The sequence below is a fragment of the Pseudophryne corroboree genome, chromosome 10, assembly GCF_028390025.1.
Source record: "Pseudophryne corroboree isolate aPseCor3 chromosome 10, aPseCor3.hap2, whole genome shotgun sequence".
In the NCBI taxonomy this organism is placed as follows: domain Eukaryota; kingdom Metazoa; phylum Chordata; class Amphibia; order Anura; family Myobatrachidae; genus Pseudophryne; species Pseudophryne corroboree.
Window position 1 is genome coordinate 152,701,884 of NC_086453.1, and position 26,856 is coordinate 152,728,739.

A 26,856-nucleotide genomic window follows, 5' to 3' on the forward strand; every position below is an offset into this window, starting at 1 on the left:
CTGACTTGTGAAAACCCATGTTTAAATGTAGGGACTGTGCACTTCTATTATTTATTCAGTATATTATTTTATAAGGACTTTTCTGTGGCATAGGAAGCGATATGATAATTATACTGGCCCTAGAAAAAGGTTTTTAGTGTTAACTACTCAAGCATTCATTTAATGCAATACTCTCCATGGGGTATTTTCTGTATTGCGGGGTTTTGTTAGAAGGTGTTAAGGAAATAGTTATGTGCTAAATCAGAGGTATACTGTACGTTTAATTTGCCGGCTGTTGGGATCCCGACGGTCATGATATAGATGCCGGAATCCCGACAGCTGGGAATGCCAACAGCTGGAATACTGACACACAGGGGCTATTCCCACTCGTGGGTGTCCACGACACCCATAGAGTGGAAATAGAATCTGTGGCGAGAGCAGCTAGCCAGCGAGCCCATCAGAGGACTCTTTGTGCTCACCCCGCTGCTGGCATACTGGAACGGCCGGCATCCCTGCCACCGAGAAATCATACTGAATCAAAATCAGACTGTGTTAAAGGCAAACTGATTTGGGTCATAGATACATCAAAGGAGGATTGAAATTGTCCAAATCTTGTGAAATGTATGTTGAAATAAGTTCCTGTACAAGTCTTAGAGGTTTACAGTCCCCTGTATTGTGTCCTCTTACAATATAAAGGGCTGAAAGAAAGTGTATCACCTGACTATCAAAGAATATTCTACTTCTTAAGAATATCTGTATGCTGTGATTGTCCCAAGCCCCTTAAGCAAGGGACTTGTCTTTTTAAAGAAATGAGCAATAAACATCTTGCCTTAAGTGAAAAAGCTAATCCGTTTTCTGTCTGTTCTGGATTGAGTCCAGTGTCTCCAAGCTGAAACCCTTTTCCAGCTACACCATGTAGCCTGGTCCATAGTGAGGGACCAGTGGAAATTAGCCGAAACTACCCACGGTGTTGCAGCAGCGTGTAAATGCATACCCAGAACTAGGTGGTTCCAGGTGCTGGTGGTAGGATCCTGTGTGGAACAAATAGTTCCAGGCACCGATGTAGGAGCCTGGTAGTGGCAGCGAGTTGCCAGCCATCTATGCAGTGGGAGGAGTTAGTAACGGATGGGTACTGATGGGAATTCCTAGGAGTAGAGGAGTAAGCCCACACAGGTTACTCAGCAATGAGTAACCACTCTCTATTCTATCAGTGGCAAAAATCTGTGATCGCCTGGTGGGGCAAGGTTATCCAGTCACACACAGTGTCGGACTGGGGCATGAAAAGCCCACTGGGGGGAATGGAGCAGTAGGTGCCCATACTTAAGTGGTGTGGCCAGTCACCATAGAGGCTTGCCAACTATTAGAGAGGACTGGCAGGAGGGATCTTAGTATAGTTTCTATAGAAAGAAACAAAACACCCATGTTCATCCATATTCCTGCTCTACTACAGCTAACTGACCCTTTAATAGAGTAATTATGTATAATAAAAGTGCACAGTCTGAAACCTGATATTAGAGGAGGGGTTGGGGGCCACATGCAGTTGGGGCCCACCGGGGTTTTTCCTGTAACCCCATGGGCCAGTTCGACTCTGATCACACATACCCCTAACTGCACCCTAACCCATATGTTCCTAATGTGGACATGCATAGAGTTGATATTTTGAACATTGTCAATATGTTTAATGTCTACAGGTTAAATGTCAACATTATGAACATGTCGACATATAGTAGAGGAAGGAGGAGGGACTCACTGGTAATTAAGAGGACCAGCCTAGATTGTTTTTTTCTTAAACTATTGTAAGGCAAGATAGCTAATACAGGACACACATTGATAACTGTAGCTCGTCACATTCTTTTCGATAAAAAAAAACAAACCCTAAGAACAAGCAGCAGTTTCTACAAACTGCACTTTAGTGAGTATGTCCCATTGTGTCTATTTCTACAACTATTGTGTACAGAACAATAATGACACTGAACATTTGATATATGTTTAATGTGTTCCATGGAACAGACAGGCCAAAACTAGTTGTTCTTTGCCAGTGCATCAGGGGAAAACATAGGAAACTAAACTGCAGAACCCTTTAGTCACATAAATAAAACAAAGTCTGAGTTATGTCAACCCTGCACTAGCCAAAAATATATAGATTACTGCCAGCTGTATTTCGGGAAGCCATTTATATATTCTTTCTTTCTTTTCATAAATTATTACTCAATATCATTATTAAATTGCAGTACAACTGTAAAAGCAAGCATGTAACTGTTATAGAGTTCAACAAATGGGCTAAGGAATTGGCAATAGTACATAATAAACTCCAGAAATATAATCTTGGTATATGCCTCCCAGGACAAATGTAAATAGTAAGCACGTTGTACAGAAAACGAATACAATAAATTCAGGACACTACTAAGGGATGGGACCATGAGTGATAATAGTTTTCTACTATCCTGCGGTCAGTTATGTGGAAGCCATGGCTAAATTTCAGTAATCAGTGAAGGCCAGGAAAGGGCCCTCTAACAAATAGGTACATTATATAGTTATTCCTTACTCACAGGAGTTTGCAAGTCTTGTTCCTTGTTCTAGAACATTTTCACTAGTAACAAAGAAGTGAGAGGTGAGGTCTATGTAATGTACTATCGTGTCATATTCTCCAGTATGTCAGCTGTTGTGATAATGCCCTCAGGACCATGACAAGAGGTAGCATCATACCTTTGGATATCCTCTTACAGCGCAATTCAAAGCTGTGCTGTACCCAGCCACTACAGTGCGGTCTATAAGCGGGGTAAGGAACTTTGGAGCACTGTTTGTATCTTTTTCTTTGTAGTCTAGAGGCTTATAGATCAAACCTGTGATATAACAAAAAAAACTTAAAATTAGCAAATAATACATGCAATACATATTGTTCTCAGTATATAATGTATAGTGATATAATTAGCTCTCAGTTCACTTTGATTTCCAAAAATAGGGGGGTAAGACCTTACTCCAGCCTCATGACTTCTCTGATAGCACTGGGGATGCAGAGACCCAACAGACAGGGCGACAAAATACAGAGAGTGTATGAAATAAAAAAGACGGGTGTATGTAATTGTGTGTGTGTGTGTGTGTGTGTGTGTGTATGTGTGTGTATATATATATATATATATATATATAGTAGATAGACTGTATATATGTTCTCATCTGGTAAGGAAGTTGGATCCTGTAAAGAAATTCCAGGTTACACTATGGCCTTCTTTTCCTTTACAAGTCCTGGAAAGACAAGGCAGCAACTGTCTAAAGGGCCCCATACACTACAACGATACGTCTGAGGCTGAAGTTGGATGTAATTTCCCTTGAACTCCCCCGGGACCTTCCCGGGAGTGATTCCATACAATTTGGTACTTTTGTGCCATTTTTGCATAAGATATATCGCATGCGATTGATGAAGCCGCTATACATCACATGCAATATATCGTAAGGCATACAATTGTACCATGAGATATATCTGATGGGCTGGATAGAGGGCTATGGGGGCTGGGAGTGTCCTGAGAACGCCAGTCACATTTCCCTGTAATACATCGCATACGATATATCACATGCACAAAAAACACACTTTTTACATCCGATTCCATCCAATTCCGATATATCATTAGTGCAGCACCAACGACCTAGGGGATCCTATCCGACAGACACGGGGACACACATCAAATTGGATACGATCTAAAACACATACGATTGTACACAATTTCATTAGAGATGAGCGGATTCGGATATAATATATCAGACTGATATATCGGAATTGTATGAAATCGTGTAAAATCGTACTAGTGTATGGGGCCCTTTAGTTTGAATGTGGTATACTTTGAGAAGGAACACAGGAAGTCATTCACATAGATTTATTATCAATAGCTGATTTATGATTTAATCAAAACTAGACATTTATTGTAATAAATGCATTTATGAAACTTCTATGATATAGATTAAAATACTAATTTTATTAACATAAATAAATATTTATAGTAATATATAGGGATGAGCGGGTTCGGTTCCTCGGAATCCGAACCCGCCCGAACTTCATGTTTTTTTACACGGGGCTGAGCGACTCGGATCTTCCAGCCTTGCTCGGTTAACCCGAGTGCGCCCGAACGTCATCATCCCGCTGTCGGATTCTCGCGAGGCTCGGATTCTATCGCGAGACTCGGATTCTATATAAGGAGCCGCGCGTCACCGCCATTTTCACACGTGCATTGAGATTCATAGGGAGAGGACGTGGCTGGCGTCCTCTCCGTTTATAGAGAAGAGAGTGAGACAGTAGAGAGAGACACAGTAGTAATTTTGGGGAGCATTAGGAGGAGTACTAGTTACTTGCTGAAGTGATAGATAGTGTGACTGTATATTATCTGACTTGTGGGGGAGACACTGACAGTGGGGAGCAGTTAGAGTCTGAGAGCAGGACTCAGGAGTACATATAACGTATAGTGCACACTTTTGCTGCCAGAGTGCCACACTGCCATTGTGACCACACTGACCACCAGTATAATATATATTGTGATTGTCTGCTTAGGAGTACTACTTGCAAGTTGCTGATAGTGTGACCAGTGACCTGACCACCAGTCACCACCAGTTTAATATATATATATATATATATATATATATATAATTGTATATAATATATATATAATATTGTATACCACCTACCCGTGGTTTTTTTTTTCTTCTTTCTTCTTTATACATACTACTATAGTAGCTTACTGTAGCAGTCTGCGGTGCTGCTGAGCTGACTGTGTCCAGCAGGTCCGTCATCAGTCATTACATAATAAATATATATACCTGTCCGGCTGCAGTACTAGTGATATTATATATATATATATTGATTTCATCTCATTATCATCCAGTCTATATTAGCAGCAGACACAGTACGGTAGTCCACGGCTGTAGCTACCTCTGTGTCGGCAGTCGCTGGTCCATCCATAATTGTATACCACCTACCCGTGTTTTTTTTTTTTCTTTCTTCTTCTTTATACATACTACTATAGTAGCTTACTGTAGCAGTCTGCGGTGCTGCTGAGCTGACAGTGTCCAGCAGGTCCGTCATCAGTCATTACATAATAAATATATATACCTGTCCGGCTGCAGTACTAGTGATATTATATATATATATATTGATTTCATCTCATTATCATCCAGTCTATATTAGCAGCAGACACAGTACGGTAGTCCACGGCTGTAGCTACCTCTGTATCGGCAGTCGCTGGTCCATCCATAATTGTATACCACCTACCCGTGGTTTTTTTTTTTCTTTCTTCTTTATACATACTACTATAGTAGCTTACTGTAGCAGTCTGCGGTGCTGCTGAGCTGACTGTGTCCAGCAGGTCCGTCATCAGTCATTACATAATAAATATATATACCTGTCCGGCTGCAGTACTAGTGATATTATATATATATATATTGATTTCATCTCATTATCATCCAGTCTATATTAGCAGCAGACACAGTACGGTTGTCCACGGCTGTAGCTACCTCTGTGTCGGCAGTCGCTGGTCCATCCATAATTGTATACCACCTACCCGTGGTTTTTTTTTTTTTTTTCTTCTTCTTTATACATACTACTATAGTAGCTTACTGTAGCAGTCTGCGGTGCTGCTGAGCTGACAGTGTCCAGCTGGTCCGTCATCAGTCATTACATAATAAATATATATACCTGTCCGGCTGCAGTACTAGTGATATTATATATATATATATTGATTTCATCTCATTATCATCCAGTCTATATTAGCAGCAGACACAGTACGGTAGTCCACGGCTGTAGCTACCTCTGTGTCGGCAGTCGCTGGTCCATCCATAATTGTATACCACCTACCCGTGGTTTTTTTTTTTTTCTTCTTCTTTATACATACTACTATAGTAGCTTACTGTAGCAGTCTGCGGTGCTGCTGAGCTGACAGTGTCCAGCAGGTCCTTCATCAGTCATTACATAATAAATATATATACCTGTCCGGCTGCAGTACTAGTGATATTATATATATATATTGATTTCATCTCATTATCATCCAGTCTATATTAGCAGCAGACACAGTACGGTAGTCCACGGCTGTAGCTACCTCTGTGTCGGCAGTCGCTCGTCCATCCATAAGTATACTAGTATCCATCCATCTCCATTGTTTACCTGAGGTGCCTTTTAGTTGTGCCTATTAAAATATGGAGAACAAAAATGTTGAGGTTCCAAAATTAGGGAAAGATCAAGATCCACTTCCACCTCGTGCTGAAGCTGCTGCCACTAGTCATGGCCGAGACGATGAAATGCCAGCAACGTCGTCTGCCAAGGCCGATGCCCAATGTCATAGTACAGAGCATGTAAAATCCAAAACACCAAATATCAGTAAAAAAAGGACTCCAAAATCTAAAATAAAATTGTCGGAGGAGAAGCGTAAACTTGCCAATATGCCATTTACCACACGGAGTGGCAAGGAACGGCTGAGGCCCTGGCCTATGTTCATGGCTAGTGGTTCAGCTTCACATGAGGATGGAAGCACTCAGCCTCTCGCTAGAAAACTGAAAAGACTCAAGCTGGCAAAAGCACCGCAAAGAACTGTGCGTTCTTCGAAATCCCAAATCCACAAGGAGAGTCCAATTGTGTCGGTTGCGATGCCTGACCTTCCCAACACTGGACGTGAAGAGCATGCGCCTTCCACCATTTGCACGCCCCCTGCAAGTGCTGGAAGGAGCACCCGCAGTCCAGTTCCTGATAGTCAGATTGAAGATGTCAGTGTTGAAGTACACCAGGATGAGGAGGATATGGGTGTTGCTGGCGCTGGGGAGGAAATTGACAAGGAGGATTCTGATGGTGAGGTGGTTTGTTTAAGTCAGGCACCCGGGGAGACACCTGTTGTCCGTGGGAGGAATAGGGCCGTTGACATGCCTGGTGAAAATACCAAAAAAATCAGCTCTTCGGTGTGGAAGTATTTCACCAGAAATGCGGACATTTGTCAAGCCGTGTGTTGCCTTTGTCAAGCTGTAATAAGTAGGGGTAAGGACGTTAACCACCTCGGAACATCCTCCCTTATACGTCACCTGCAGCGCATTCATAATAAGTCAGTGACAAGTTCAAAAACTTTGGGCGACAGCGGAAGCAGTCCACTGACCAGTAAGTCCCTTCCTCTTGTAACCAAGCTCATGCAAACCACCCCACCAACTCCCTCAGTGTCAATTTCCTCCTTCCCCAGGAATGCCAATAGTCCTGCATGCCATGTCACTGGCAATTCTGACGAGTCCTCTCCTGCCTGGGATTCCTCCGATGCATCCTTGTGTGTAACGCCTACTGCTGCTGGCGCTGCTGTTGTTGCTGCTGGGAGTCGATGGTCATCCCAGAGGGGAAGTCGTAAGCCCACTTTTACTACTTCCACCAAGCAATTGACTGTCCAACAGTCCTTTGCGAGGAAGATGAAATATCACAGCAGTCATCCTGTTGCAAAGCGGATAACTGAGGCCTTGACAACTATGTTGGTGTTAGACGTGCGTCCGGTATCCGCCGTTAGTTCACAGGGAACTAGACAATTTATTGAGGCAGTGTGCCCCCGTTACCAAATACCATCTAGGTTCCACTTCTCTAGGCAGGCGATACCGAGAATGTACACGGACGTCAGAAAAAGACTCACCAGTGTCCTAAAAAATGCAGTTGTACCCAATGTCCACTTAACCACGGACATGTAGACAAGTGGAGCAGGGCAGGGTCAGGACTATATGACTGTGACAGCCCACTGGGTAGATGTATGGACTCCAGCCGCAAGAACAGCAGCGGCGGCACCAGTAGCAGCATCTCGCAAACGCCAACTCTTTCCTAGGCAGGCTACGCTTTGTATCACCGGTTTCCAGAATACGCACACAGCTGAAAACCTCTTACGGCAACTGAGGAAGATCATCGCGGAATGGCTTACCCCAATTGGACTCTCCTGTGGATTTGTGGCATCGGACAACGCCAGCAATATTGTGTGTGCATTAAATATGGGCAAATTCCAGCACGTCCCATGTTTTGCACATACCTTGAATTTGGTGGTGCAGAATTTTTTAAAAAACGACAGGGGCGTGCAAGAGATGGTGTCGGTGGCCAGAAGAAGTGCGGGACACTTTCGGCGTACAGGCACCACGTACAGAAGACTGGAGCACCACCAAAAACGCCTGAACCTGCCCTGCCATCATCTGAAGCAAGAAGTGGTAACGAGGTGGAATTCAACCCTCTATATGCTTCAGAGGTTGGAGGAGCAGCAAAAGGCCATTCAAGCCTATACAATTGAGCACGATATAGGAGGTGGAATTTACCTGTCTCAAGCGCAGTGGAGAATGATTTCAACGTTGTGCAAGGTTCTGCAACCTTTTGAACTTGCCACACGTGAAGTCAGTTCAGACACTGCCAGCCTGAGTCAGGTCATTCCCCTCATCAGGCTTTTGCAGAAGAAGCTGGAGGCATTGAAGGAGGAGCTAAAAGGGAGCGATTCCGCTAGGCATGTGGGACTTGTGGATGGAGCCCTTAATTCGCTTAACAAGGATTCACGGGTGGTCAATCTGTTGAAATCAGAGCACTACATTTTGGCCACCGTGCTCGATCCTAGATTTAAAAACTTCCTTGGATCTCTCTTTTCGGCAGACACAAGTCTGCTGGGGTTCAAAGACCTGCTGGTGACAAAATTGTCAAGTCAAGCGGAACGCGACCTGTCAACATCTCCTCCTTCACATTCTCCCGCAACTGGGGGTGCGAGGAAAAGGCTCAGAATTCCGAGCCCACCCGCTGGCGGTGATGCAGGGCAGTCTGGAGCGAGTGCTGATGCTGACATCTGGTCCGGACTGAAGGACCTGACAACGATTACGGACATGTCGTCTACTGTCACTGCATATGATTCTCTCACCATTGAAAGAATGGTGGAGGATTATATGAGTGACCGCATCCAAGTAGGCACGTCAGACAGTCCGTACTTATACTGGCAGGAAAAAGAGGCAATTTGGAGGCCCTTGCACAAACTGGCTTTATTCTACCTAAGTTGCCCTCCCACAAGTGTGTACTCCGAAAGAGTGTTTAGTGCCGCCGCTCACCTTGTCAGCAATCTGCGTACGAGGTTACTTCCAGAAAATGTGGAGAAGATGATGTTCATTAAAATGAATTATAATCAATTCCTCCGTGGAGACATTGACCAGCAGCAATTGCCTCCACAAAGTACACAGGGAGCTGAGATGGTGGATTCCAGTGGGGACGAATTGATAATCTGTGAGGAGCGGGATGTACACGGTGATATATCGGAGGATGATGATGAGGTGGACATCTTGCCTCTGTAGAGCCAGTTTGTGCAAGGAGAGATTAATTGCTTCTTTTTCGGTGGGGGTCCAAACCAACCCGTCATTTCAGTCACAGTCGTGTGGCAGACCCTGTCACTGAAATGATGGGTTGGTTAAAGTGTGCATGTCCTGTTTATACAACATAAGGGTGGGTGGGAGGGCCCAAGGACAATTCCATCTTGCACCTCTTTTTTCTTTCATTTTTATTTGCGTCATGTGCTGTTTGGGGAGTGTTTTTTGGAAGGGCCATCCTGCGTGACACTGCAGTGCCACTCCTAGATGGGCCAGGTGTTTGTGTCGGCCACTAGGGTCGCTTATCTTACTCACACAGCTACCTCATTGCGCCTCTTTTTTTCTTCTTTGCATCATGTGCTGTTTGGGGAGTGTTTTTTGGAAGGGCCATCCTGCGTGACACTGCAGTGACACTCCTAGATGGGCCAGGTGTTTGTGTCGGCCACTAGGGTCGCTTAGCTTACTCACACAGCTACCTCATTGCGCCTCTTTTTTTCTTCTTTGCGTCATGTGCTGTTTGGGGAGTGTTTTTTGGAAGGGCCATCCTGCGTGACACTGCAGTGACACTCCTAGATGGGCCAGGTGTTTGTGTCGGCCACTAGGGTCGCTTAGCTTAGTCATTCAGCGACCTCGGTGCAAATTTTAGGACTAAAAATAATATTGTGAGGTGTGAGGTATTCAGAATAGACTGAAAATGAGTGGAAATTATGGTTATTGAGGTTAATAATACTTTGGGATCAAAATGACCCCCAAATTCTATGATTTAAGCTGTTTTTTAGGGTTTTTTGAAAAAAACACCCGAATCCAAAACACACCCGAATCCGACAAAAAAAATTCGGTGAGGTTTTGCCAAAACGCGGTCGAACCCAAAACACGGCCGCGGAACCGAACCCAAAACCAAAACACAAAACCCGAAAAATTGCAAGTGCACATCCCTAGTTAATATACAGTACTTACTGTAAATATATGTTCTGTGTAGGAAGTGAAAAAGTGCTTAAACATTCATCTTCCTATATAAATAGACAGAGAGGGTTCCCATTATTGTATCCCTTAATAATTGTATTATATTACTGATTATATCTCACAGGGTAAAGACAGGGTTTTCTATGCCATGAATTAAATCCTAATTATAATTTGTCCAAGAAAATAATACCACTTTTACACCAAAATCCTGGTCTTACCCAGGATTTGGAACACAGTTCCAAGGCGGGTCAGACCCGGGACTCCCCCCATTTGTACCGCAGTGCTGATGCACCGTTTACACTGCACCCGGGTGCAGTGTCTTGTGGGTCGGCTTTTAGAGATGATGTCATCTCCAAGCACCGGGAAACACTGCAGACCGGTGCTCCGGAGCGTCTCGCTTGGGGCAAGCCCAGCAATCTGCGCTTCCAGGCACCAGATATGGCATTGCTGTCTGCATAGACAGCATGTGCCATGTCCCCAGCCGCTGCATGGCAACCAGCATGGCGCCGCTGTCTGCATAGACAGCGTGCGCCGTGACCCCCAGCCTCCCGACTGCCCGCAGGACACTGCAGTACGGGAGGTTTGCCATGTTGTAAATGGGTGCCGGGTCAGCTGACCCGGCTTACCCATTTAAACCGCCTCCTACCCGGGTATTACCCGTGTCCAACCCTGCGTACAAGCAGGGTTGGATTCCCGGGACAGTGGACCCTGGGGTTTAGGAGAAGGACCCTTTTACATCGCTTGCAGTCCCGGGATTTTGCGCGCTCCCGTGCAAAATCCCGAGATATTTCAGGTGGTGTAAAAGGGGTATAATTAAGATCAAACACATCATACCTGTCTGTTATTATCCAGTCTTGTTTTACTACTGTTTTGTTGTGAGTTGTAAATAGCAATGGAATACACTGGCGCTATATAAGTAATTGTTAATGATACATATAGAACGTCTTATAGGATGTACTGTATATCATGTAATTCTGTAACCCCAATGTTGTGTTCTCTGTATTCACTTTAATGGCAATAAATGCATTGGCTATCAATACTTGAACTTTCCTTTGTGTACATTACTTACATTTACTATCAAATTTACAGTAAGTATATAGTTGACAATCTGTGTAATCACAGTGTCATACAATTGATTGAATCTGGGTTATTATATAAATCTTCAGTCATAAACATTTATTCTCAATGAAAAATGCAATATTAATGGCAATCTAAGGGGGTCATTCTGAGTCGTTCGCTCGGTAATTTTCTTCGCATCGCAGCGTTTTTCTGCTTAGTACGCATGCGCAATGTTCGCACTGCGACTGCGCCAAGTATTTTTGCTATGAAGATAGTTTTTTTACTCACGGCTTTTTCTTCGCTCCGGCGATCGTAATGTGATTGACAGGAAATGGGTGTTACTGGGCGGAAACACGGCGTTTTATGGGCGTGTGGATAAAAACGCTACCGTTTCCGGAAAAAACGCGGGAGTGGCTGGAGAAACGGGGGAGTGTCTGGGCGAACGCTGGGTGTGTTTGTGACGTCAAACCAGGAACGACAAGCACTGAACTGATCGCAGATGCCGAGTAAGTCTGAAGCTACTCTGAAACTGCTAAGTAGTTTGTAATCGCAATATTGCGAATACATCGTTCGCAATTTTAAGAAGCTAAGATTCACTCCCAGTAGGCAGAGGCTTAGCGTGTGTAACTCTGCTAAAATCGCCTTGCGAGCGAACAACTCGGAATGAGGGCCTATGTGTTTGTATGAGTATGTTTGCTTGAAAAGCTGTCCATATAAATTAATGTCCTGAGGGACCTGGAGAATGTTTGAAAATCATGAAAATAACGAGATTTACGGTAAGAACTTACCATTGTTAGATCTCTTTCTGCGAGGTACACTGGGCTCCACAAGGAATAACATTGAGGTGTAGAGTAGGATCTTGATCCGAGGCACCAACAGGCTCAAAGCTTTGACTGTTCCCAAGATGCACAGCGCCGCCTCCTCTATAACCCCGCCTCCGTGCACAGGAGCTCAGTTTAGTTAACCAGTCCAATGCCGTAGCAGGTAACAGAGACGACAATCGTTAGCAGCCACACACACCACACACTGACTACAGGAGAGGGTGTCAGCGGCTAATGCAATACCAACCTAAAGAAGCTAAGTGCGTCAGGGTGCGCGCCTTGTGGAGCCCAGTGTACCTCGCAGAAAGAGATTTAACAACGGTAAGTTCTTACCATAAATCTTGTTTTCTGCTGCGGGGTACACTGGGCTCCACAAGGAATAACATTGGGGATGTCCTAAAGCAGTTCCTTATGGGAGGGGACGCACTGTAGCGGGCACAAGAACCCGGCGTCCAAAGGAAGCATCCTGGGAAGCTGAAGTATCAAAGGCATAGAACCTTATGAACGTGTTCCCTGAGGACAACGTAGCCTCCTTGCACAATTGTTCAAGGGTCGCACCACGGCGGGCCGCCCAAGAAGGTCAACCGACCGAGTAGAATGGGCTTTGATGGTAGCAGTAGCTGGAAGACCAGCCTGTATATAAGCATGTGCAATCACCATTCTAATCCATCTGGCCAAGGTCTGCTTGTTAGCAGGCCAGCCACGTTTGTGAAATCCAAACAGTACAAAGAGAGAACAGACTTCCTAATGGAGGCAGTTCTCTTCAAATAGATACGGAGAGCCCGTACCACATCCAAAGAACGCTCTTTGGAGGACAACTCAGGAGAATTAAAGGCCGGAACCACAATCTCCTGGTTAAGGTGGAAGGAAAACACCACCTTGGGTAAATAAACCGGGCGCGTTCTAAGAACCGCCCGGGCACTGTGAAAAATCAGGTAGGGGGACTTACATGATAAGGAACCCAAGTCCGAGACCCTTCTAGCCGAGGCAATGCCCAGCAAAAACAAAACCTTAAGGGAAAGCCACTTAATGTCTGCAGATGCCAGAGGTTCAAACGGATACTCTTGCAAGGCCTCCAGAACTACCGACAAATCTCAACGGGGCTACAGGTGGTACATAAGGAGGCTGAATCCACAACACACCCTGAGTGAAAGTATGAACATCAGGTAGGGTAGCAATCTTTCTCTGAAACCAAACCGACAAGGCAGAAATGTGGGAGGGAGGCCAGACAAAAGCCTAAGTCCAGGCCCTGCTGTAGGAAGGCCAAAGGTTTAGCCGTACTAAACTTGAAAACGTCATGATTATGAGACGTACACCAAGTAAAGTAAGAATTCCAGATCCTATAGTAAATTCGAGCAGAAGCCGGCTTATGGGCCTTCAACATAGTTTGAATGACCGCCTCAGAAAAATCCTTGGACCTCAAGACGGAAGCTTCAAGAGCCACGCCGTCAAAGCCAGACGGGCCAAGTCCTGGTAAACACAAGGACCCTGAACGAGGAGGTCTGGTCGTTGTGGATGTAGAAGGGGACGAACCAGCGAGAGGCCCTGTAGATCGGAGAACCAGTGCCGTCTGGGCCACGCTGGAGTGATCAGAAGTAGGATTCCGCCTTCCTGTTTGAACTTCCGTATTACCCTGGGCAGGAGTGACACCAGAGGGAACACGTATGGCAGCCGAAAGTCCCATGGAATTGCCAGTGCGTCCACGAACGCTGCTTGAGGATCCCTTGTCCTTGTTCCGAAAACCAGAACCTTGTGATTGTGTCGAGATGCCATCAGGTCCACATCTGGAAGGCCCCACTTGTCCACGAGAAGTTGAAACACCTCTGGATGGATGCTCCATTCTCTGGCGTGTACATCCTGATGACTGAGAAAGTCCGCTTCCCAGTTTAGGACCCCCAGAATGAATACTGCCGTTATGGCTGGCAGATGGCATTCTGCCCACTGAAGAATTTGTGATACTTCCCTCATTGCCATGCGGCTTCAAGTGCCACCTTGATGATATATGTAAGCCACCATGGTGGCGTTGTCCAATTGTACTTGAACAGGTATCAAATGCTGGGCCAAGTTCAGTGCATTGAACACCGCCCACAATTCAAAAATGTTTATCGGGAGGAGAGACTCCTCCTTGGTCCACCGATCCTGAAGGCAGTGTTGTTCCAACACCGCACCCCAAGCTCTCAGACTGGCATCCGTCATCAGAAGGACCCAGTTGGAGATCCAAAAAGGATGACCCCTGCTCAAACGTTGGTCCTGAAGCCACCAGCTCAGTGACAGTCGGACCTCCGGAGACAAGGAGACCATTTGAGACCTGGCAGGACGTCCCATTTGGCCAGAATTAGCTCCTGTAGAGGGCGAGAATAGAATTGAGCGTACTCCACCATGTCGAAAGCCGACACCATGAGACCTAGCACTTGCATTGCCGAATTAATTGACACACGCGGACGAGATAGGAAGCATCGAATCCTGTCCTGAAGTTTCAGTATTTTTTCCTGAGACAAGAACAACCTCTGGGTGTGAGTGTCCAACAACACTCCCAGGTGCAGCATGCTCTGAGTAGGGACCAGGGAAGATTTCTTCCAGTTGACTAGCCACCCGTGGGCTTGCAGAAACTGGATAGTCAGATCCAGATGTTGCAGGAGAATTTCTGGGGAATTCGCCAGGATCAGCAAATCGTACAGGTACGGTAGGATCCTGACCACTTGACGGCGGAGTACAGCCGTCATTACCACCATAACCTTGGTGAAAACACACAGAGCCATTGTCAAATCAAAAGGTAATGCCCAAAATTGGTAATGAAGGTTGCCCACTGCAAACCTCAGATACTGCTGATGTGACATTGCAATGGGAATATGCAGGTAGGCTGCTGTATGTCCAGGGAGACCATATAGTCCCCAGGCTCCAAGGCCAGAACAATAGAGCATAGAGTTTCCATATGAAACTTGGAGACCCTCACATACTTGTTCAAGGACTTGAGAATAGGCCGCGAGGACCCGTTCGGTTTCGGGACTAGAAACAGCGGTGAATAAAACCCCATGCCTCTCTGAGCTAGAGGCACCTGTACTACCACTCCTGTGTCCAGGAGGGACTGTACCACCGAATGAAACGTTGTTGCCTTCACCAGATCTGAAGGGACGTCTGTCAGGCACAATCGATGAGGGGGACGATTCTTGAAGGATACGGCATAACCTCGAGTGACGACTTCCCGCACCCAGGCATCTGAAGTGGTCTTCAACCATTCCTGGGCAAACCGTAGAAGTCGGCCCCCACCCTGGGATCCCCCAGAGGGAGGCCCGCCCCGTCATGCGGCAGGCTTGTCTGTTTTGAAAGCAGGCTGACGGGCAGCCCAGGCCCTCTTAGGTCTGGGCTTGGCAGGTTTGGAAGCACAAGCTTGTTTCAGGTACGCCTGACCTTTTGCTTTTCCTGGAGGACGAAAGGGCTTAGGGAAAGTACTTTTAACCTTTGGCGCAGAAGGTGCCGTACTTGGTAAGCAAGCTGTTTTAGCAGATGCCAAGTCAGCCACAATCTTATTTAGGTCTTCTCCGAAAAGAATGTCTCCTTTAAAAGGGAGCACCTCCAGGGTTTTCTTAGAATCCATGTCCATAGACCAGGATCTCAACCAAAGGATACGCAGAGCCAAGATGGACGTAGTAGCAGCCTTGGCCGCCAGCACCCCGGCAGCAGAAGCCGCCTCCTTAAGGTAATTAGAAGTTGTGGCGATATATGTGAGGCATTGTCTAGCATGATCAGAAGCATTAGAAGGTAGCTCCGCCTCCAGCTCCTGAGCCCGTGCTTCAACAGCTTCAGCAGCCCATGTTGCTGCAATGGTTGGCCTATGCACAGCCCCTGTTAGGGTGTAAATCGCCTTTAAACAACAAAGTCACTGGCAGAACTGGGGAAACCACTATCCTCGCCACCTGAGAATCCACAGGTGGAGGAGTTTCCTAATTTTTACATAGCTCCGCAGAGAGAGGATGCAGTGTGATCTTTATTCCTGGATTTTCGTAGGATTCCTGACGTATGTCAGCCAGGTGTTGAGAATGAGGTAAAACTTGTTTAACTACCTTCTTACGTTTAAATCTGTCCGGCTTTTTTGAAACAACCTCAGGCTCAGGTTCATCAGAAACTTGAAGAATAAGCCTGATAGCCTCAATCAAATCAGGGACATCCACCTGTGACCGTCCTTCCCCATCTGAAACATCTGAGTCAGTGTCTGTGGGGTCAGTATATGCGCCATCCTCATCAGAGGAGGTGTCAGGAACAGTGGTGGATTGTGAGGAAGTAGTGGCCCGTTTGGAAGACGTCTTAGGAGGGCGAGAGTGAGACTTTTTTTTAGACAGTGATTGGTGCAAGTGCTGTAACTGGGATGATATCTGATCTGCCCATGGCGGATTAACTGTAGGGACCATAAATTGCTGCACTGCATAGGAGGTCCCATAAGGGGCGTAAGCTTAGTTACCAGTGTATTTAATACCGTGGAGAAGGTAGCCCATGGTGGGTCATTGTGGACCCCCGCAGCCACAACTCCACTGGGGGGTAAGGAACCCCCTGAACCTGAACTCTCTGCTGCCATGTTTTCCTCAAAAGTGTCTGCAGCGTTACCTCCACGCAATGTGGGATCAGCCCCAGTTCTGTTGCCCCTTGTAGCTGACATAATGATAAGCTCAATATCAGGCAACCCGGTACAATATTAGCAGCACTATATCTATCAAGAACTCCCAGTGTAGTGTATCAGCACAAACCGGGAATCCAAGAGATATATGGTGGCTATAAATCACATAGAAAAATACACAGTAAGTATATCTTGTGAAACACCTATATTAGTTAATAAACCTGACGCAATTAGCCCTCTCAGGTTTCAGAATATAGGTGTAGCAGGCTGAGTGAAATACACAAAATGGTAACCACGCAGCAGCTACATGCACACACACATAAAGTCACAATATACAATGCAGAAGTTATGTATTACAATAAGACTGCACTGGACTAGCAATACTCAGTATAGCTATATCTATATATATATATATATATATATATGAACAGGAGATATAGCAAAACACAGTTAAACTGGATGTAAATCACAGGGTAATAGTACCACACAACCCTATATGCACTCTTTCTTAACTAACACTGGGGGTAATTCTGAGTTGATCGCAGCAGCAAGTTTGTTAGCAATTGGGAAAAACCATGTGCACTGCAGGGGGGGGGGGGGGGGCAGATATAACATTTGCAGAGAGAGTAGGATTTGGGTGGGTTATTTTGTTTCTGTGCATGGTAAATACTGGCTGCTTTATTTTTACACTGCAATTTAGATTTCAGTTTGAATACATCTCCCCCAAATATAACTCTCTCTGCACATGTTATATCTGTCCCCCCTGCACTGCACATGGTTTTGCCCAACTGCTAAAAAAATTGCTGCTGCGATCAACTCAGAATTTGGCCCACTGTCCACTGACAGGTAGAATACTTAAGTGTATTGTAAAATGCACAGCGCTGACGTGCAGGCGGCTTTACAGAGGAGGATTTGCCCAAGCAGTCCCAGGAACAACAAAGCTCTGTGTAATGGCAGCTGACAGGGAGTGAGGGAGAGAGATATGCAGCTCCAGGGCGGGAACATTTGCCTAAATGGCGCCCTGGGGCTGGAGGAGGGGCTACAGGTCCCCTTGCTGGCTTCCCCACCAGGCTCTGCGGGCTGTAAATAAATGGTTTTAGAGAGAAAACCAACCTGTGCCCAGTGTCCCGATGACTAGTGGAGCGGCTTCCCCTTACAGTGTCCACGCCAGCGCGCGTGGCCCGCCTCCCACCAGCCGCACCGGAATGCGATTACAGCGGGCCAAAGAGACCCCTTACCTCCCCCTGTATGCGGCCACGCAATCCAAGAGACAGCGGCGAGTGCGTGACTAACATAGAAGAACACTGCATCCACTGTAGTTACCCGGCAACCAGGGCGTGGGAGTATACAGCGCCGCTGGGGGAGTGATGGAGCTGCAGCAGGGGATGTCTGACTGACATCTAACACTGCTGCAGCCCTTGAAGTCTTGTTTTCTTCTGAAAATAGCTTTCTTAGGGCTGCCTGAGCAGCCCCCCTGTTGTATGCCTGCTTAGTGCATGGCACCATCTTACAAACTGAGCTCCTGTGCATGGAGGCGGGGTTATAGAGGAGGCGCCGATGTGCATCTTGGGAACAGTCAAAGCTTTGAGCCTGTTGGTGCCTCGGATCAAGATCCTACTCTACACCCCAATGTTATTCCTTGTGGAGCCCAGTGTACCCCGCAGCAGAAAGAACAAATATAAATAACTCCACCATGGAGGAGATTCAAAACCCTCAGCAAAAATTTATTTTGGATCTTACATCTAAGAATCTTGGATCCCCATGGGTTCAATGACCAAATGAGCTTAACAATATCTGAAGATTAATAGGTCACTTTACCCTAATTCATAAGTATAGTATATTCTTATGGTTGTTAATTTGAACATTGTAACCTATTCCTGAGTTACTGAGAGATGGGGAGACGGGACACTTTAGGTCTCCCTATGTCGCAGATGGCAACTTTTTATTTTTGCAATATACTATAACAAATTATATAGATGTTGATAGATTTAAAAAATTATAATTATATATTTTTATTGCAGGTGGTCCACTCATAAATACCACTGTAAACATCAAGATCTTTACATCAATGTAGACACATAGGGGGGGAATTCAATTGACAATGAAGGCTGTGAATTGCCTTTGTCACGGTGTTTAAATGTTGGCACTGCGCCCCGTATCACACTCTTCACTCAGCCGATTCACCCAAAAGTGCTTGCTACCCTATGGAGTAGCGAACACTTTTGTGCAAGATCCCGCTGCCATAAAATGAGGTGAGTGCCGCGCTGACTTGGCCCCAGTGGTTTCATCAATTCCTTGTACGCATCCTGTAGTACTACTTTAGTGCCTATTTTGGTTAGCTTTTTCAACGAGGGCATGACATTAGATAAGTTACCTTTGGAACTATTAGAAACCCAAATTGTTAACATCTCTAAACCGGTTAAGGATCACTCTGATTATACAAATTACAGTCCGATAGCACTATTAAATACAGATATAAAAAATGTTGCTAAAATAATAGCTAATAGACTTTATCATAGTATCTAACTAAGGTTAAAAAAAGACAATTGTCCATCGAGTTCAACCTATTTGTGGTCTCCTATGCAGTCTTATTATAGGACTAGTTATTTTTATGTTAGGACTAGTTATATTAACTATAATGCGTGCCTACGCACCATAACCCTGAATATCTTTATCCAATAGGAATTTATCTAACCCATTCTTAAAGGTGTTGACTGAGACCGCAGTTACTACTCTCTCAGGCAGGGAATTCCAAACACGTATTGTCCTTACTGTGAAAAAACCTTTTCGCCTGAATGTGCGGAAACTCCTCTCCTCTAACCTAAGAGAGTGACCTTGTGTCCTCTGTGCTGATCTTATAGAAAACAAGTCCCTCTCAAGCTCTGTGTATTGTCCCCTTATATATTTGTAGATGTTGATCATGTCCCCTCTTAGTCACCTCTTTTCCAATGTAAACATGCCTAGCCTTGCAAGCCTTTCCTCGTATTCCAGCATCTCCATGCCCTTGATTAGTTTGGTCGCCTGCCTCCGATCCTTTTCTAGCTCCAGGATATCCTTTTTGTAATATGGTGCCCAAAATTGCACACAGTGTTCAAGATGAGGCCTCACTAGTGATTTATATAATGGGAGTATAATACTCTCGTCCCTTGCATCAATTCCCCGTTTTATGCATGCTAATATCTTATTAGCCTTCTTTGCTGTACTCCTACTTTGGGTATCCTTTCTCTCAAGTCTGGTTCATCCTGACCAGGTTGGATTTGTGTTGGATAGACAAGCCCCAAATAATACACTCAGGGTGTTTACTGTACTTCAATCATATAATAGGAAACAAGTTGTGCTCCTTTCTTTATATGCTGAGAAAGCCTTCGATAGGCTTAACTGGGACTATATGTGACATATCCTCTCCATTTTGGATTTCAAGGAACCATTTTAGACATAATAATGACCCTCTATCAGAACCCATACGCTCGGGTTTTTAGCAATGGCTTTCTATCCAACACATTTCTAATCACAAATGGAACTAGGCAAGGTTGCCCACTCTCCTCTTAATATTTTTACTTGCGATGGAACCCTTAGCTCAAATGATGTGACTCTTTGACCACACTTTTTAACTTTTTAATTTCTTATTGATGTATGGGACCTATACGAGATTTTGTGGTTAAGCTGTATTGTTGCCTTTAAAATGATGCTCCTTTCTGATTTAATGTACTTGTTTAGGATAATTCTCTACAATTATCCTACACGGTACTTAGTACAATTTAAAAAACGTATGGTCACGTATATTTGGAAACAAAAAATACCCCATTTGGTGACTCACGAGTTGGCGGAACCTAAAAGGCAGACTTCAGCTCCCAGGTCTTATACTTTTTCAAACTACATGTATATAGGCACAAGTATAAAAAAAATTCAGTGCCATTTGGACAAAAAACATTGGGTTGATCTTGAAACTGCCATTTTAGCAGGATTTCCAGCTGTTGACTTGTTTTGGCTTCCGATCAAGATCCGCCCGCTTCCTAAGCAATGTCTTTTAACTATTTTATGTTTTTAAAGTTTGGGGATTCCCTTCCAGAAATCTATGTGTCCGGGTGCAAGGCCATACCTTATTTGTGCCTTGATGTATGGATATCAAAGAGCTTTAATACACTCCAGGACCTCCTTAAAGGAAATGTCTTGTTATCCTTCCATCATTTGCAAAGGAAATATGGCCAATATCACTATTATCAAATCACTCACTGGTTGATAGCCATGTCTAATTTGCCTAAGATCTTCTCTCTTCCGCCTTCTCAAATTTTAAGAAAACTGACACCTGAACTTTCCTACGGTGATATTTAGTTTTGGTACCAACACATTCAGATTTTACCTACGGATAAATTTGTGACTCGGCAGCACTGGAAATCAGATTTGCAATGTATTTTTTCACCTTTACATTGGGGAAATATATATACTAACTTGTCCCATATATCTAGATGTACTAACCATGTTGAAATACATTTTAAATGAGTTCACCGGCTTTATCTTACACCAGTTAAACTCCATAAAATGTGCCATCATGTTCAAAATACTGTTGGCATCAGTGCTCACAGGAAAGTATATCCATACATGTGTTTTGGGACTGGCTGTTCCTTTGTTAATTCTGGGTAGAGGCCTTTTGTTGAAATTAATTGAGATTGCTGTTATACCGGATCAGCTCTTGCTCTCCTTCAGCGGTGTCCCCCCTCCATACCTAATTCTGAATACTATTTCACAGGTCAACTCCTATTAGCAGCAAAAGCAGCATTAGCACAATTATGGAAATCCCCTACTATCCCCACTTTAGCTAAAGTTATTACTAAAATTTAATATAACTTTGAAATGGAAATTTATGCAGTTCCATACTCTATGAAGCCTGTTTCTGTGGAATTGAAATGGCTTTCTTGGCAGCTATATACTACTGAAGGCAACAAAGCTACAGATGTGCCCTCCTGCATATTAAACAACCCTTCTAGTCGGGATCAGTACGAGATCCTGTCGCGGTCAGGAGATCCCATCGGTGAGTGCAGCATGTCCCCTCGCAGGTTCATTGCGCTCGCCATGCTTCAGGCACAGTGGCAACCATTGGTCGCCACAGGTTTCTGTTCCCCTCGGAGTGGTTGCGTGGACCACCACCCAAGAGGGGTAACCAGCCGGTGGTCAGGGCTCCGACTGCCGTCATTTCAGCTGGTGTCGGGATTCTGGCGTCGGTATCCTGATCCCGACAGGCGGTCAATTGACTGCCTCCCTTCTAGTCATGACATAGCATTAAGAGTCTATTTGTGCAACTTTTCCCATTAAAATGCGTCAAATTCACAAAATAATGCAAATAGGACACACAGCTTATGCTGATTAAAATGATATGCAGCATTCCTATATTCTGTGGGCGAATGTGGCTATATCTGCATACAAAATGCTATGCTAGTGTTTTGTTTGAACACTGTAATATAGCATTTCATATGCAGATACAGCCTCAGACGCACACAGAATATAGGCATGGCGCATATCATTTTAATCAGCAGAGTCTGCTTGTGCGTCTTATTTGCATAGCAATGCAAATAAGATGCACTTTTGTCAAAAACAGATACCCGATTCTATGGTTGTCAGCTCACTCACACCAGGGGGTATATTTACTAAGCTCCCGATTTTGACCGATTTGGTGTTTTTTCTTCAAAGTGTCATCTCGGGAATTTACTAAACCAAAATCACGGCAGTGATGAGGGCATTCGTATTTTTTTGGAAGTCAAAGAAAAAAAATACGAATTAATACACCATCGGTCAAATGCGCCTGTTATTTTATACAACTCGGTAATTTACTAAAAATTGTAATTCACAAACACTGCCGGTAATAGCCAAACACTGCTATGAAAAAATACAAATCGTTAAAAAAAAAAGCAGTTTTAAAATAGACCTGCTTTTTTTACTGTGTTCTGATAGGCATGCACACGGATCCGTGAGATCCGTGCATGTTTATCAGTGGGAAGGGGTGTGAAAGGGTTAAAAATCCGGAAAAAAATGCGTGGGGTCCCCCCTCCCAAGCATAACCAGCCTTGGTCTCTTTGAGCCGGTCCTGGTTTTAAAAATATGGGGAAAAATTGACAGGGGTTCCCCCATATTTGAACAACCAGCACTGGGCTCTGCGCCTGGTCCTGGTGCCAAAAATACGGGGGACAAAAAGCGTAGGGGTCCCCCGTATTTTTAACACCAGCACCAGGCTCCACTAGTCAGAGAGATAATGCCACAGCCGGGGGACACTTTTATATAGGTCCCTGCGGCCCTGGCATTAAATCACTAACTAGTCACCACTGGCCGGGGTACCCTGGAGGAGTGGGGACCCCTTAAATCAAGGGGTCCCCCCCCTCCAGCCACCCAAGGGCCAGGGGTGAAGCACGAGGCTGTCCCCCCCATCCAAGGGCGGCGGATGGGGGGCTGATAGTCAAGTGTAAAAATAAGAATATTGTTTTTTGTAGCAGTACTACAAGTCCCAGCAAGCCTCCCCCGCAAGCTGGTACTTGGAGAACCACAAGTACCAGCATGCGGTGGGAAAACGGGCCCGCTGGTACCTGTAGTACTACTACAAAAAAAAATACCCAACAAAAAACAGAACACACACACCGTGACAGTAAAACTTTATTACATACATGCACACCTACATACACACATACTTACCTATGTTCACACGAGGCTCGGTACACTTCTCCATGTAGAATCCACGGGGTACCTGTGAATAAAATTATACTCACACAATCCAGGGTAGCTTCTGTCCTCTTTGTAATCCACGTACTTGGCAAAAAAACAAACCGGAAAACCCGAACCACGCACTGAAAGGGGTCCCATGTTTACACATGGGACCCCTTTCCCCAACTGGCGGGACCCCCCATGACTCCTGTCAAAGAGGGTCCCTTCAGCCACTCAGGGAGCGCCACGTCGTGGCACTCTCCTGATTGGCTGTGCGCTCTTGAGCTGTCAGTCAGGCTGCGCACTGAAGATACAATGTAGCGCATAGGCGCTCCATTGTATCCAATGGCGGGAACTTTGCGGTCAGCGGTTGAGGTTACTCGCGGTCAACTGCTGACCGCAAAGTTCCCACCATTGGATACAATGGAGAGCCTATGCGCTACATTGTATCTCTGCCGTGCGCTGCCTGTCAGCTCAGGAGCGCACAGCCAATCCGATTGGCTGAAGAGACCCTCTTTGACAGGAGTCACGGGGGTCCCGCCAGTCGGGGAAAGGGGTCCCATGTGTAAACATGGGACCCCTTTCAGTGCGTGGTTCGGGTTTTTCGGTTTGCTTTTTTGCCAAGTACGTGGATTACAAGTAGAAGAGGACAGAGCTACTCTGGATTGTTGTGAGTATAATTTTATTGACAGGTAGACAGGTAACCCGTGGATTCTACTTGGAGAAGGGGACCGACTGCTTCGTGTCAACATAGGTAAGTATGTGTGTGTCGGTATGCATGTATGTAATAAAGTTTTACTGTCACGGTGTGTGTATACTGTTTTTTGTTGGGTATTTTTTGTGTAGTAGTACTACAGGTACCAGCGGGCCCGTTTTTCCACCACATGCTGGTACATGTGGCTCTCCAAGTACCAGCTTGCGGGGGAGGCTTGCTGGGACTTGTAGTACTGCTACAAAAAACAATATTCTTATTTTTACACTTGGCTATCAGCCCCCCATCCGCCACCCTTGGATGGGGGGGACAGCCTCGGGCTTCACCCCTGGCCCTTGGGTGGCTGGAGGGAGGGACCCCTTGATTTAAGGGGTCCCCACTTCTCCTGGGTACCCCGGCCAGGGGTGACTAGTTAGTGATTTAATTCCAGGGCCGCAGGGACCTATATAAAAGTGTCCCCCGGCTGTGGCTTTATCTCTCTGACTAGTGGAGCCCGGTGCTGGTGTTAAAAATACGGGGGACCCCTACGCTTTTTGTCCCCCGTATTTTTGGCACCAGGCGCAGAGCCCGGTGCTGGTTGTTTAAATTTGGGGGAACCCCTGTCAGTTTTTCCCCCATATTTTTTCAACCAGGACCGGCTCAAAGAGCCCGAGGCTGGTTTTGCTTAGGAGGGGGGACCCCACACAAATTTTTTCTTGATTTTTAACACTTTAATTTTTTTTTTAAAGGTGCACAATGAAGCCCTGCACGGATCTCACAGATCCGGCCGAGATTCATTGTGTTAATGTCGGCAGTGTTTTACTATTCACTCCCGTAAAACACTGGCCGAAAATACGAATGACATCGACATCGGAAAACTCGAAAATGCAGAATACGACAGCATAGTAAATGAGACGTACAAAATTCAAAAAGTTGCAAATTCACACATTCGATGTCATTCGTGTTTGAACTTTAACCTCATTCAGAAAAATATGAATTTTAGTAAATATACCCCCAGGCATCTTCCAGTGCGTGGTGTATTGAGGCAAGATCTGTGAGGACACATCTGTAGAAATGGCATTCTTGTATAAAGTAAACTTAATATAGTTTCATTATTGAATTTCTTGATGAAAAATAGTGGCCTGGTTTTTGGGCTTTTTTAGCCACTTGTTCGTTCGTACAGTATATTGCCTTGTATAATGATTTGTAAACTACTTACAAGTGTATCTTACATATTTCTGGCAGATCATTATTTAATTTTTTATTTGATATTGTATTTTCCTTCCCCTTTTTATTTTTTGCACCCACTTCCCTTTTCATGATTTTTTTTTTAAATAAAAATCAAAGCAAGTAACAAAAAGAGGTCTTCCTTTTTTGCAATTCATGCATATGAGAAGATTCGTCAATGGCGAATTAGAAGCAAGTAAGCAAATGGATATGATGCTACATACATTTTATCAGAAAAGCTATCAGTTTAAGGAACTGGTTAAAGCAAAGAAAAGGGTGATGTCTATCCCTCGAGATGTAAGTCTTCTGAATTCACGCAAAAGGCAGGATAAACAACAGAAAAGAACAATTTTTACCAACACTTTTTCTACTGACAGTGATTGTATTAAGGTTTCATCAGAGAAGCATTCCTCATTGGTTACATCTGACCCAACTTTGAAGGTACTTAAGATTACCAGTATTATGCCATGTTATCGAATAGGCAGAAATTTGAAAGACTGGCTTGTTAGGAATGACATCACCGGTTTTAATTCCCCATCGGTTTCTAATTTTTTAACCAAAAACCCGGGTTGATATAGCTGCTTAGGTTGCACACTTGCTGCTACACTATAGCGGGCAAATATACAGAGCACCCTTATTCCAAAGGGAAGATTCAGATCCTGCACAAGCAATTTTGTAGTCTATGCTATCTGCTGTCCATGAAGTTTGATCTACATCAGTTAACCGACATGTCAATTTCGGGAGAGAATGGCACAGCACCACTCTGCTATTAGACAAGCACTGGATGGCAGAGAAAGTATACAACCTGTGGCATGCCACTTCAAAGAGAAAAAATATCCATTGGCAACACTTTGTTACAAAATGATACACCATGTTCCTGCACTGACCAGAGGAAGGAATCGAGAGACACAATTATTACAAATAGAGGCGAGATAGATTAATCAGATGAACTCTGCATCTTCATTTGGTCTCAGTGAGAATGTATCTCTTTCTTGCCTCTTATGATCTATTGGTAGATACGTATATCTATAGTGTTAGTTGGTTTTTTGATACTAGTTCTTGTTGATTAATATTTATATAGTATTTCTGTATTTAATTAATTTACATGCTTCTTTAATACAATTCACTATTGATCCAAGAAGAGTATGTTTGTATGTACTAGAGTGTATTAATGAATGCTGTTTATGTTTCTAGCCTATGAGGCTTATAGCAACAAATGTAACTATATATGTAGTACAGCTAGTTACAATGTATACTATGTATTTTATAACTGCTATGTCTGTCTTATTTCAGTGACAGATGTATTGCAGTGTTTTACTTGGTGTCGGGCTGTTCACTATGGTTACAAGATACCGCTGTGAGGGGTGTCTGCAGCGGGATTGCGGCATGATGACATCACTTCCCTGGAGCTGGCGTCAACTTGTTTGACACATGGGTGAGAAAGTGTTCTATTTAAACTTGGTGTTTTATATGTTCATTTGGTCCCTGAGAAAAATCTCTAATTAAAG

At 44.7% G+C, this 26,856-nt stretch overlaps 1 protein-coding gene across 2 annotated transcripts in view; it reads right to left on the reverse strand.

The window, feature by feature from the left end:
• Positions 1 to 26,856, reverse strand: part of LOC134966277 (myosin-binding protein C, fast-type-like) — a 273,752-nt gene that overhangs the window by 24,140 nt on the left and 222,756 nt on the right. For both annotated transcript variants that reach the window (XM_063942885.1, XM_063942884.1), the window contains one exon: positions 2,686 to 2,822. In XM_063942885.1, coding sequence (XP_063798955.1) covers positions 2,686 to 2,822 — 137 coding nt within the window. The remainder of the gene's footprint in view (positions 1 to 2,685; positions 2,823 to 26,856) is intronic.